Source organism: Macaca fascicularis, chromosome 12, assembly GCF_037993035.2.
Source record: "Macaca fascicularis isolate 582-1 chromosome 12, T2T-MFA8v1.1".
In the NCBI taxonomy this organism is placed as follows: domain Eukaryota; kingdom Metazoa; phylum Chordata; class Mammalia; order Primates; family Cercopithecidae; genus Macaca; species Macaca fascicularis.
In genome coordinates this window covers 126,965,880-126,980,095 of record NC_088386.1, presented here as the reverse complement: position 1 = coordinate 126,980,095, position 14,216 = coordinate 126,965,880, and the positions used below count along the sequence as shown (strand labels likewise).

The following is a 14,216-nucleotide window of genomic DNA, read 5'->3' as shown; positions in this document are numbered from 1 at the left end:
TAAAAAACCCATAAACTTTCATTAAAAAACAAAAAGAAAAAAAAAACAGGTTGGCTGTGGTGGGTCACGTCGGTTAATTCCAACACTCTGGGAGGTCAAGGCAGGAGAACTGCTTGAGGCCAGGAGTTTCAGACCACCCTGGTCAACACAGTGAGATCCTGCCCCTATTTAAAACACAAAAATCCATCAAATAGAAGAGGTAAGTAAGGTATTTCACCCCCTGCTTCTAGCTTAAAGTGAAGAAAGTACTCTAGTTTCAAATAATATGGTCCATCCTTTTAAGCCATCAGTTCTTCCCACTGGATTCACAGATGACAGCCCAATTCAATGAGCCTCCGACAGCAATAAAGTAACTTGCAAAATTTTATCATCATCATAGCAAAAACTTTAAAAACATGAACACAGAATCCCAGGGACAGATGAAGATACCTCCATCAACCCCCTTGTGCAGCATTTCCCAATTTCTGAAAGCGAATACCAACTTCCTCCTTGTATGTGTTCAAGTGAATAATACAGATCTTCTATTAATCAGCAATGTGAAATACCTACACTGTACAGTCCTGACAGAACATGCCCTTGAGCTCTCTGTACTATGAATCCAAAGTTTGATAAAGACACGTCTGAAGGGTATGCAGTCCCTTCTTTCATTTACTGCATCAAGAGTTTTCAAGCATTTTTTTACGCTATAAAATCTTTGTATAAAATCTTACATAACTGGTTGAATTTACAACTCTGGTTGAAATATGTGTCAGAGAATTCAAAGCCTTGCCTGTGTGTTATCCCCTTCCTTCAAAAATAAGGAAACAAGTAAGAAAACAATGGTTACATGTAGAAACAGTATGAGTTTTGGAGTGAGTAAAACCAGGTTTTAAATTTTATCCTCCTATTTAATAACCATGTCTTTATCACCTCAAAACCCAAGTTGTCTCATTTGTAAAACGGCTAGCTCCTTCCTCATGGGGTAGTTGTGGAATAAACCATGGTATGCAGAGTGACTAGCATGGTGCCTAGCACAATGCAGATACTCAATAATGGTTTCTTGTATTCGAAAAAAACCTACATAAACTGGTACCACTTGTTACTCATAGTAATCTGATTTAATCTTTTCCTCTAACAGCATGCTTATTGGACTGGTGATCATCACAACCGCTGAGAACCAGCACTCAGTTGAAGGGCAGATCTAAAAACTCAGCCTGCATAAAATTATTACACAAAGATTATGAACTTCCAATTAAAATGAAATTTGGCAACATCAAATTCAGGAAAAAAGCTTCTATGTGCACTATAGCAAGAAAGAAGCCAAGAAGATAAAGCCTTACCAGATAAATGATAATTACCTATAATAGTCTCCACATATTCAGAGTTATCATTGACATTGAAGAGGTCCCCCGCTCCAAGAGCATAATTCAGAGACTCCTCAAAAGCCCCCAGGTGATAAAATACTTTAGATGCCACCAAGGCTGCAAACTGCCGACTCCGGAAACCTTCATCTTCGTATAAAACCTCTCTGAAAGAAATTAGAAGTACAGGTCTAGTTCAAACTGTGGTTTTCCCTAAAAATCCCAAATCTAAATATTCAAGCCACAATTCAGTTAACAGCAAATTTCTAAATGAATCAATAAGCCACAAGACCCACATTGACAATTAAATTTGATCTACCTTATTCTGATTTATAAAAATAACTTCTTACATTTTGTCTACAGACTCGGAAATCTCTGCCCAGAAGTCATTAACAACTGCATTCAATTTGTGTAGTGCAAATTCCTGTAAAAGATAACCAAAATCCTATTTTGAGATAGACATCATTACACTTCCTTAAAAAATTATTTTCAGCAAATCAATGATCAAATCCTCAGTAATATTTACTCAAACTTTTACTCTATGACAAATATAAAAATTTATCAACTTATACTTTTTCTTGAGTTTACACATTTCTTTTCTTTTTCCAATCATCAACATTTTTCTTCTTTGAATATAAACAATTAACTCCAGGTTGCTGGTTTAGATGTATAGGAATCAAGTATCTAGAGCCACTAGAAGTACATCCCAAATTTCCAACAAATAAAAAACTTTAAATATGTGAAAGAGAAGCAACACCTTTTTGTGTTTTCTGTTGATAACGAAACTGGGGTGGGGGAGGGGAAGGTGTGGTGGCTCAAACTCGTAATCCCAGTACTTTGGGAAGTCAAGGCAGGGGGATCACTTGAGCCCAGAAGCAGGAGTTTGAGATCAACCTGGACAACATAGTGAGACCCCATCACAACAAAAAAATTTAAAAATAGCTTAGCTGAGTGTGGTGGTGCACACCTATAGTCCTAGCTACTTGGGAGGCTGAGGTGGGAGGATCATTTGAGTCCAGGAGGTCGAGGCTGCAGTGAACCATGACCACACACTGCACTCCAGCCTGGGTGACAAAGTGAGACTCTGTCTCAAAAAAGGAGAAAGATTAAAAAAAAAAAAAAAAGGAAATTAGGGGGCTATTCAAGTGCCGTAATGAGGTTTATTTGTCTTAGCTTTGTTAAACTCAAGGGAAACCAACTGCTGTGGCCAAAATACTATCCTCTCTGGCTAGGTACAATAATTGGGTACAAGTCAGCTAGGATAGCAACTTTAAATGATGGAAGATTACAGACATCACTAAATTCAAAAGGCTTCACAGTATTCACACTAAGCCTAGTTACTTTTTCTTCAATTCATACCTTAAGCTGTGGTTCATCTTCATCCAGAAGAGAAATAATTCCAGCTATGAGAGAAAAGATGTAACATGATTATGAAACACATTCTCATTAAAGTGGAAATTAACACCTGGTCAAAAATATATGATGGCTGAAAAACAATTTTTTTGAGGGGTAACTTCTCTAGGGGAATGATTATTTTTCTTTGAAAGTGTAAAGGTTTATATCTCAAGTTTAAGACTTAACTATATTATCAAACCCTCATGGCACCACATATATCACATCACTTGCCTAATTCAATGGTTTTCAAAGTGTGGTCCCTGGAATAATAGCATTAGCATTGCTTGGGAACCTGTTAGAAATACAAATTCTTGGCCCCACTCCAGATCTACTGAATCAAAAATTATGGAGATGGGGCCCAGTACTGTGATTCTTTTGCTTCCTATAGTTTGAGAACCATTGGCCTAATTTACTGATTAAAATGGGAAACTTTCCTGTACAATTTTAGAATAAAATTATTCATACAAAATAAATCAACAGTTATAAGATTACTTACAAAAATGGGAGCATTTAGTCATCAACTCAACAAGGTAAAATACTTCAATTATTTCAAGGTGTGTATATTATGGCACCTCTTTCTTATCACAAGTAACCTGGGTTTTACTAAATGATGAACAATCATACTCATTCTGAATTCAATTACCCAAGCACAGTGTTCTCCATATGGCTTCTCTTAGCCTCAGGGTATTACCACTAACATAGGAGAGTAAAAGGAATAATTGTCCTCTCCAAAAGAACACAGCTTGAAATATAGTCAAAGGTCAAAGGGATTATTGGAAAAATGATACGGGAAATTATTGTACTTAGACCACAAAGGAAACCACTCTCAAATGTTTTCCATGTGGGTTTTAAAATCATTCCAGAACACTGAGTTGAAACTGTGATTTGATTAAAAAGTGTCAAGGCAACTTAGTTAGATGTAGCCATTTCTAATGGACAAGTATAGGTTTGCCAAATAGCTTAAGCAGTCTTTAGAGAGCCATACAGGAAAAGATACAAAATCTACCAAGCAAAACTAAAGTAGCATAAAAGCAGATATAAAGAACCTCTTGGTACTCCAGGTTGGTATGACAAGGCCAGAACAGGGATTCTGAATGGACAGCACAGGGAACAGATAAATTTCAAAATTCAATCAATGAAAAAGAAAAAATTGCAAACTAGTGATAAGGAGTAAGAGGACAGGCCAGAACGCTTTAAATGTAGAACAGATCTTAAATAACAGAACACCTAATACTAAAACCGCTACCTATCCTCAATCAATGTATCTGAACGGCTTTTACCAAAAAGGGAGATGGATTTTTACATTCTTTGGTTTGGTTCCACTTATGACTAACCGGTTACATGATTGTCCTGGCTTGGAAACTCAGCCTCTGGCCATGGACCAGAACTAAATAAAATACACTCCATACATTAGTACTTCCCATCTTAAAAACAAAACAGAACTCTCTTCTGGAGAGGGGAGAGAATGGGAAAGGCCTAAGGATGCTAAAAACTTCTTATGCCATTATAGGAACTGAGCAGATATTGGTCTAAACTTGTTGAATCAATTGACAGAAATATTTGGATATTATTTACAAATATGGAGATATGTTCCAGAAGACACAGCTTAAAAGTTGGGAATAGTTGCCTCTGGGGATCAGGGGAGGGAAAGTGAGGTGGGGGACTATTGTTTTAAAGCTGTTTAGCACAACTTGCCTTTATGTGTCTGTATGATGTTTAAAAAAAAAAAACACAAACTCACTCAATTTCACATCTCCTGCCTGTAAGTACCTCTCTCTCTCTCTCTCCACTCCCCTGCATGGTCAAACCTCTTGAAAAAAACTAATAGAACATGTTGAGCTCTTATTCACCACCGTATGCTAGTGCCTAGCAACTGCCTGGTCAATAAATGAATGAACAAATTGACTAATCCACACCAGAACCAGGACACTAGCCTGTTTAGCACCTGGGACAAATTCTAAGCCAACGTGAGCCATAGGACAGAAAACAAAGTGACAAAATATTTTAAAGACAGTTGACAAGTAACCCAATAAACTTCAATGGCATTAATAAACACGTACTATATGATCACCACAGAATCTCAGGAGAGGACCTCAAAAATTATTAGTTTTGCCACCTTAAAGAGGCTTAAAGTCTATTATATTGTCACCAAGTGCTTTTTCAGCCTCTACTTTAAAAACTCAAGGGACTGATGAATTGCTTTGACTAGCTGACTGAGCTCTTCAGTCAAGACATACTTTTGAATTTCTGCCATGCTCTCAGCAGTGTTCTAAGAATTGTGAAAACAAGCTTCCTGCTCAAAATTCTACCAGGGAGAGAAAGACAGTAATCAGGCAAGTAAACAAACAAGGTAACTACAGAGTTGTGGTGGAGAGAGAGTAAGCGTGTTTCAATAGAATGATCAGGGAAGGATAACATTTGAGTGAGAGGAAAGACTGAGAAGCTAGGGGAAAATCTGAGGAAAAGAAGACTAGAAAGGAACAGAATGTGCCAGGGCCCCGAGATAGGAAAGAAACTGACATATTCAAGGAACAAAAAAGCCAGTGTGATTAGGATGTATTGAGTGAAGAAGAGAGTACTACAAGACAAGGTGGGAATCAGATCATGCGGGTCCTTGGTTAAGAGTCTGGATTTTACTGTATGCCAGGGGTGTCCAACCTTTTGGCTTCCCTGGGCCCCAGTGGAAGAAGAACTGTCTTGGGGCACACATAAAATACACTAACACTAATGATAGCTAATGAGCTAAAAACAAAAACAAAAAACAAACAAAAAAAAACTTTGTGTATAATTTTCACGATATCCGCCACCACAGATAAGAAAAAAAGTCCTTGACAAAGGGTTGGACACGGCTGCTCTAAACACAATGGAAGCACTGGTGGATTGTAAGCGAAGAAGTATTACGTGATTAAAGTTTCAAAAAGCATACTTCACAAGAAAAACGGACTGTATGGAGGTAATGGTCGAAAACAAAGCCTTAAGGCTGATATAGTAACCCAGACAAGAGATGAAGGTGGTTTGGGCCAAGTTAGAAGAAACAATGGTAATGGATGGATTTGAAATAGAATGAGGCCTATAAGCGGCTAGAAACTGAGTGTTTATTTGATCTGTACAAAGCTCTGACTGGAAAAACTTCCTGATACCGAACTAAAATTCATCTCGCGATCACTTGTATTCCTTGGGGACAAAAAGTCTTATTCCAGGTACAAGTGACAGCTCTTCAAATGTTTGAAAGTAACTATGTCTCCCAGTATCTCCAACGATCTCCTTAACCAATCCTCGTAAAAATAAACTTTCGATCGCCTTACCATTCAGATTACTGTCTTCTGCTCACCAGTTTGTTTACAATAAAATGCTTTTTTTTCGTGGGTCAAGCACAGAGTAGGAAAATGAGAAAAGGGTATGTAAGCAGGCAAGGGAAAAAAGTACCAAGGCTCTGGACAGCTACAAGCAAGTCAACCTGTCGGGGGAGCTGAAGTCTCAATTGAAACTTGATCTCTGTAACTTACTCCATTGCAAAAGTCACTACGTGAATCTACCTATGCAATGGTTTGCGTGTATGAAACCTGCTCCGCAGATCCATCCACCTTTCTTGAATGTACAATCAACAGACTGAGCACATAACCTCGAAAGGGTAAGTAGGCTCGCAGTATAAAGGTATCTCCAAGGCGTCTTCAGGGTCTTCACCGAACCCAAAAGTTATCTATCTGTTTTGAATGAACACCCTTGGGTCGGACCCAGAAATGAGCCATCTCAAACCTAATTCGGGGTTTCATTCTAAGGAGAAAGGAGCTCGGCCACGTCCAGAAACACTTGTGTAGCTGTTAGGCTGCCTGGCCAGGGGGTTGCCATACTATTCAATGGCACAGGGGCCCATCCCACCCCGACCCCCTGCGGGGAAGAACTGGGGCTGGACGACCTCACACGGCCAAGAATGGGAGACAGAGAAAAAAGGGAAACCCTTTTGGGGTAGGGGGAAGGCCCAGGAAGCCCCTCGGGTCCTGGTGCTGGGGTGTGGTTGGGGAAGGATGCCAAGGCGGTCGACCCGGCTCGATTCCCTTAAGCCAGAGAAGCAAGCAGTGGCCTGATCAGACTCCCAGCCCCCGGCCCGGAGGTGGGCCTTAGGCAGCGAGAAGCTGCCCAGGCCAGCGCTCCACCGGGAGGTGCCCAGTCACCGGCCCTGACTCAGCTAAAAGCCGGCGCGACGGCGGCTCCTCCCTCCAGGCGCTGGCTCCGAGCCGCACTCACCGGCCGAGGTGATCATGGCTGCGCCCCTCACTCGCCCGTCGGCTCCCTCGCCGTTTCAGCTGCGCAGTGTATCTGTCAGCTCAGGACCCGCTCAGTTCACCGCGCCTCCTCGCTCCGCGGGTGCGCTGCTCAGTCAGTAGCCTCCTCAGGCCGCCGGCTCTCTTCTCGCCAGGACCCCTCCCGCCCCGGGGCTGCCCGCCGCCCCGCCTGCCGCCCGGCGCGAATTCTCCCCGGGACTGCGTCTTCTGCGCCGCGGTCTACTCCCCAGTTCTCGCGGAAGGGTAAACGGAGAACACCATTGTTGTCTGTAAACCTCCTCGAGGTCAGGAGTACCGCGCGGTGGGAATACTGGTCTGCACCTGAGGTCAGGCATTAGAATGGCCACACCTATAAAGAGAGGACCCCATCATCACCCGCCATTGCTGAGAGAAAGGGTGTTGAGGGGAGGTGCCAGCATTGCGCGCAGTGCCACCTGCTGGTGGGAGGTCTCGCTGCAGCACATCTCCCACCAGCCAATACTTGGGGAATTGGGGCAGCGGCAGACAGCGTTTTTTAAAAAAAGTGGCTTTCAATTGTTTTCTAAAGCAAAACCCATCATAAAAAAAAAAAAAAAGAAAATCCCCACAGAAGTGCTTTATTATCATAATGAATCCACAAGTAATCATTGGCTTATTATAAAGTTAAACAATGAAGGTTTTTACTTACTTTTGGAATAATGTCCAGTGTTGTCAGTGTATTAAAATGTGCAGTAGTTACATGGTGAAAGCCTTTCCAAGAGAGAAAAAATGTCTTCCATTCTTTCCTTCTATCTCCCTAGGTCCTCTTTTGCCCTGACGGCAGTGGGTTCTTCGCTTCTAATACATCTTCAGAAATTTGAAATGGCAGTTGCAATGGCCATTTGCAGTCTTATACTAGCTTCAGTAAGCCAATTTATTTCAAGAGTCAGTACTGAGAAAGTCTTGACAAAGAATAGTGGCAAATGGTAGCATTTTTTTCAGCCACTGGCCATGCACTATCAAGTTAAACTCTTCAATCGGACAGCGATGGCAAGTTCATTTCTACGGCCTTCTACCTAACCTAGGGGCACAATCAATGTCTTGTGGCTGCCAGCGAATTAAATGTGCTTGATAACACATTTTGTTCTATGTGTGAGTTTTCTTTTTTTAAAAAGTTAGAATTCTTAAACTGTGGCTGTTTAAAATATATTAAACATAATTATTGAACACTTTTGAAGAGCCTGTGGCTTGGATTGAAAGGCAGGGCTTGAGAAGATGTGCATGCAAAGGAAACAGATTACTTGGGGTGTCATTCTACAGAGGCACTTCTGTTTTTTTGAGACAGAATCTCCCTCTGCTACCCAGGCTGGAGTGCAATGGCGCGATCTTGGTTCACTGCAACCTCCACCTCCTGGGTTCAAACGATTCTCCTGCCTCAGTCTCCTGAGTAGCTGGGACTACAGGCACGTGCCATCACACCTGGCTAATTTTTGGATTTTTAGTAGAGACAGTGTTTCACCGTGTTATCCAGGATGGTCTCAATCTACTGACCTCATGATCTGCCCACCTCGGCCTCCCTAAGTGTTGGGATTACAGGCGTGAGCCACTGCACCCGGCTCTACAGAGGCACTTCTACCAAGCCCTCACATGAAGACACCTGTGTGCCCCAAACCCCTAGAGGATTCACAAACAAATGCCAACAGGTAATGAAAATGAGTAAAGCAGGCCCAGCAAAAGAAAATACAAGCTCCACAGGATGGCGAATGGCAACTAACAGTGTCAAGGAGGCACTAGGGGGTGGTGGGGACTGTGATAAAGAGTGAGTGACTGGCAGGGCACAGTGGCTGACAACTGTAATCCCAGTACTTTGGGAGGCCGAGGTGGGTGGATCACCTGAGGTCAGGAGTTCGAGACCAGCCTGGCCAACATAGTGAAACCCCATCTCTACTAAAAACAAAAATTAGCCAGGTGTGGTGGTGGCTGCCTATATTCCCAGCTACTTGGAAGGCTGAGGCAGGAGAATCGCTTGAACCTGGGAGGCGGAGATTGCAGTGAGCCGAGATCGCACCATTGCACTCCAGCCTGGCGATAGAGTGAGACTCCATCAAAAAAAAAAAAAAAAAAAAAAAAAAGTGAGTGTCCCATCTAAAGAGAGCAACTGCTACTCAGTTCCTGCTAAGAATGCAGGGTGACAGTTGGAAGACCTATGTTTTTTTCTAAGAGAAGCCAGAAATGAGAATTTCATGCAATATCCCCAAAATTTTAAATGTTGGCTACTAATTCAACATGTTTGAAAACAGAGAGGTGGTCAACGTGCCACCTCTGCTCTTCAAGGAGAAGGCATTCTGTATGAGAGGACAATCCTGTCTTCCACTTGGATGTTGTGTGTGTCATTGCCACAAACCCGTGTGAGCCTCACGTGAACCTGTGAGATGGGCAAAAGGTAAGAAGCTTGGACGCAGACATCAGGCTCCTTCCCCCGGAGGATTCTGTTCTCCCTCCTGGGTGACTGGCCCAGGCCTGTGGCTTCTCCCTCTCCAGTCCATTCTGCATTCTTTAGCCAGAGCAATCTTTTTGAAACTCAACTCTGATTAATTCTGCTCCTTCAAACCTTCAGTCCCCATCTTGGACTCTATTTTTTTTTTTTTTTTGCGTCTTTCTTCTGTGTTTCTGTCCATAGCCGCCTTCTCACTCCCTGCATCCCCTGTGAGAGTGAAATGCCATTGGCTGCTGTGCACAAGGTGGTGGCTCATACAACGTGTCTCTACTGCCCTGCCCTCTCTCCTGAGACTCACACACCTCCCGAGCATCTCTGCTTGGTGGAGTCACAGGCTCCTTCAACTCAGTGACCTCAAAGTTGTGCCCGCTGTTGTGACCCCGGAGTTGTGTGTCTCCTTCCTTGACCTCAGTGTGGGTGAAGGACATCCATCAGCCACCGCAACAGAAATCTGACTCTTCTTTTCTCCCACAACAGTCAGCACCAGATCTCCTCTTTAATCTCTCACACCGGCCTCTCCCATCCTCACTCCATGACCCAATAGTTGCCTCCCCCTCTTCTTTCCAGACCACGACTGCCTCCTACAGCCTTGACTTCCTGCTTACAGTCCCAGAAGCCTTCGGTCCACTCTTCACAGCCAGCCAGGAGCATGATCAGAACCAACATGAGCATGACTTTCTCCTCCAGGATGGTGGGACTATCTTCATGTGTCTGCAGTGTGGCTCTGGCGTGCCACACTCCAGCCATCCTGAACCCCTGAAGCTCCCAGAGTGGCCACGTGGCCATGTACTTTGTCGCTGACCTTTGTACCTGCTCGTGTCTCTGTCGTCAAGGCTCTCTCCCCCACACTCCAGGTTAACACCACTTACTTTGAGTCTCAGTCAGGCGGCACCTCCTCCAGGAAGCCTTTCTTGGCCCAGCCCACCATGGGCTCCCTTAAAGCCTTTACTCCACACAGCTGGTATCACATCTCCTTGCCCCAGTCCCAACTAGGCAAGGAACTACTCAAGGGCAATGCCACATCTTGGGTAATTCATCTCACTGCCCACTAGAGTAACTAGCAGTTATTGGGCACATAATAGGTGCTCAATAAATGTTTCTCGGATGATCGGATGAATACCCGGTCATTTAGTTATTGGCACAGGGCTAGAACTCAGACCTACGGTTCTGAAGCCCTGCCGTTTCCAAGACTCTAAAATGAGCTCTATTTTTTAGAAAATAGTGAAATCATGGAAAGAATTCTTAGGATGTGCTCGGTTTAGAAACAACCTCCCTCCAAAGTTGAGTGACACAAAACTTCTTAAAGCCCATTCAAGGTCAGCTGTGGCCTCACACAGGTATGGCTGGGCTGGGAGCCTTGTCAGGGTTCGGGGAGGAAATCGCGGCGGTGCCTGACCCTGGGTTATGCGCTCTCTTTCCCGGCGAGGCCACCGTGGTTTCCGAGCTGCCCAGAGCATCTCCCCGCGGCGCCCTCTAGTGGGCGCAATGCCTCCTAGGAGGCGGGCGCTGGGCGGAAGCTGTGACCGCCCCTACCGCACCGCGCAGCCTGCAGGCATTCAAGTCCCGGGTTTTAGAAGGGCTCCGTTCTCCCGTCAAGCAAGAATCGAGCTCGACTGCCTCTTGAGCTGCACGGAGATAAGGTGGAAAGGGGAGGCCCGTGGAGCCCGGGAGCCCGGGAATCAAATCCGTGCTCTGCCACTTCGCAGCGCAGCGCTGTGGCCGCGGGCGTACCCCGAGCCCAGCTTCTCCCGCAAAAGGAAAAGGGATGGCTGGATCCACCTACCTGGCAGGGCCGCCGGGACGCGCAGCGCAGCGCTCAATACACCACGGATTTTATGGCTACTCAGCACGAGGCTGGTGGCTGTTTCACGTACAACACGCGTGCCACATGTTTTTAGAGTAAAAGCATTTATTCATGGGAGCAGAGAGGCGAAACGCAGCCGCGAGACATGGGCCTCCCATGGGTGGGTGCTGGGTCAGAGGGAAATGCCTCATCAAGGCTGGAATTGGTCTGGGTGGACTGAGGTACGAAAGGATCGGTAAGGAACTAGGTTCTCTTCCAAGGATGGTGTCCAGGAGGGCGCATATTTTGGGCAATTGGAAGGCTGCCCTGCCCAAGCCGACTCCTGGACGCCGCTGTCCTGCCCTTGCCCAAGGGTCTGGGGTGACCAGCAAGCTCTGGGTGACTGTGGAGGCAAATGCCGCAGGAATCACAATGAACCCCAAGACAGGCCTCTCACCTGTTTCCCGTTTTGTTTTTTTTTTTTTGTTTTGTTTTTTTGTTTTTTTTGATACAGAGTCTCGCTCTGTCACCCAGGCTGGAGTGCTGTGGCGCAATCTCGGCTCACTGCAACCTCTGCCTCCTGGGTTCAAGCGATTCTCTGCCTCAGCCTCCAGTAGCTGGGATTACAGGTGCCCGCTATCATGTCTGGCAAATTTTTGTATTTTTAGTAGAGATGGGGTTTCACTATCTTGGCCAAGCTGGTGTTGAACTCCTGGCCTCAGGTGATCCACCCACCTCGGCCTCCCAAAGTGCTGTGATTATAGGCATGAGCCACCGCGCCAGGCCTCCCCTGTTCTCAAGGGGTGCTGTCCAATACAGTAGCCACCAGCCATAAGTGCTATGGAGCAGCTGCAATGTGGCTAGTGCATCTGAGGAAATGCATTCTAAACTTTAATTAATTGAAATTTAAAAATAGATACTAATTCCATAGCTGCAAAACCTTTGAGTATATTTGAAACAATTTGAGGATGTGTACATTTAATGAAATCTAAATACAGATAAAGTTTTTCTGATGAAAATGTAATATTTGAATTGGGCTCTAAGTGTAAACTTCTCATGGGATTCAAAGACAATATGCAAAACAGAGGGCAGAATGTCTTGATAATTTACAGTTGAAATGATATTTTAGATATATTGGGCTAAATGAAATGTATGATTAAAATTAATTTTATCCGTTTCTTTTTACTTTTTTCTAATGTGGCCACCATAGAAAGCTACCTACGTGCCTGCGTTAGATTCCTTTTAGACAGGGTTGGCTTAGACCTTCTCCTGGGCCTTCTTCCCTCTGACCTCCCATTCAGGCCTGGCCCTTTGGCCTTGCTTCAAGGTTTTGTCCGCTCTTTGGAGCTGCCATATGCTGGGTCAGACCAGAACCGGGGGCAGAGGCTAAAGGTGAGACCCACTCCCTCCTGTCTAGGAGCAAGGGGCTGGGGGCGGGGGCTACCCTGGCAGCCAGGAGTTCTGGAGCCAGTGATATACCTGGGACAGTGGTGGTCAGGGTGAGCTTAGGCTGGGGTTGGGGTAATGATTCAGGACAACACCCTGCTCTGAGATATTGTTAACTGGTGAGGAAGAGGAGGAACTCAGGGCTACAAGACACAAACTAAGTTTCTGTAACCACGACTCAAAATCAGGCTTGGTCACAGGACTAAGCGAGGCACCTAATTACTAAGCGAGTGCAGACGAGGACAACAACAAGCCTTCCTTGAGGGTCTCTGAATTTCACTGGTCAAAGAACAGGCAGTCCTCGGTCTGCATTTGTGGCAGGAGTCCCAGCTGGGGCTGGGGAGCCCAGGGAGGACACCAGAGCGGGTTCTCACCCTTGCCAAAACCACAGCCCCACAGTGGCCTCAGCGCCCAGCCCTGGTTTGGACCTGAGCTACCCCACATCCTGGTCCCCACTACAGTGTGAACCATGACATGTCCCAGTATGGCCATCTCTGCCTCCAGTCCCAATTAGGCAGCCCCAAATATAAGCGACCCAGAGGGCTCTGGCTCAGACCAAAAGCATCTGAAGGGTCCATGTGGGATCCTGGCTATCCACCCTGCCCTGCACCTCATTTCTTCCTGAGCTCCAAGGTTACACAAGTGGCAGGCTGCTCAGGCCAAATTCCGCCTCTGTCCCAATCCTTGATCCACTAACACACAATACCAGGTCAGAAGCGGTTATGCAGCCCCTGGATACAAACAGCCAGCTTCCTGCACTCACTCACTGGGCTGGCTATGTTTGCCATACAAACAGGACAAAGTCCAGGCCTCCTGACCCCAGGGAATAAAGCCTGCAGCTTTGCTTTGCTACACTTTAAAGCACAGGCTGCTTTCAAGTTAACTAGGCACTCCTTCGCCTTCTCCAGCAAGGCTGAATCCATGGTTCTCTGCTAGTGTAGGTGGGCTCAGCTCCTGGCCCCTTTGCAGGCTTGCCTCAAGTTTTGGGTTTGACAACCAAGGGACTCTTGTGCACTAAAGTTTGGAGACAAACACTTTGAGAGGAGAAAAAGTGTGACCCAAATAGTAGAAAGCATTCTCTGAGACTCAGTTAAGGTTGTTTTAGCTCTGGTTAAACATGCATGTGTGTGCTCACATGCTCACACACACACCGTTGTATCCTATGCTGAATGCTATCTTTTCAAAAATCTGGCCAGTAGCTCATGCCTCTCATCTCAGCACTTTGGGAGGCCGAGGTGGGAGGATCACTTGAGCCCAGGAGTTTGAAACCAGCCTGAGCAACGTAGTGAGACCCTGTCTCTATAAAAATGTAAAAATCGTTTTCTAAATACGTACTTATGCTTTTAGCTACGGGTTTTTTAATCCCAGCTGGCAGGGCAGGGGAGATGTCATCCAGGGCAGAGGTTGGGAGGCTTTCAGGCCACAGATTTCCACCATCTGCCAAGCTTCCCTGCTCTCCAGGGTCCCGGTTAGGAGCCCCTTATGAGAATGAAGAAGATCCATTTTGCTTTCAA

General features: G+C 45.3%; 1 protein-coding gene and 1 long non-coding RNA gene across 2 annotated transcripts in view; one reads left to right on the top strand and one right to left on the bottom strand.

Moving 5' to 3' along the window:
- Positions 1-7,127, bottom strand: part of PSMD1 (proteasome 26S subunit, non-ATPase 1) — a 122,597-nt gene extending 115,470 nt beyond the window's left edge. The window contains exons 1-4 of the mRNA XM_005574575.5: positions 6,981-7,127; positions 2,700-2,743; positions 1,691-1,764; positions 1,338-1,507 (exon numbers count right to left, since the gene is read on the bottom strand). Of these exons, the coding sequence (XP_005574632.1) occupies positions 1,338-1,507; positions 1,691-1,764; positions 2,700-2,743; positions 6,981-6,996 (304 nt within the window). The 5' untranslated portion in view covers positions 6,997-7,127. The remainder of the gene's footprint in view (positions 1-1,337; positions 1,508-1,690; positions 1,765-2,699; positions 2,744-6,980) is intronic.
- LOC135966631 (uncharacterized) lies at positions 6,229-8,115 on the top strand. Its single transcript, XR_010580127.1, has 2 exons — positions 6,229-6,366; positions 7,798-8,115. It is a non-coding gene; the product is annotated as an uncharacterized lncRNA (long non-coding RNA).
- Positions 8,116-14,216: the final 6,101 nt, after the last annotated feature.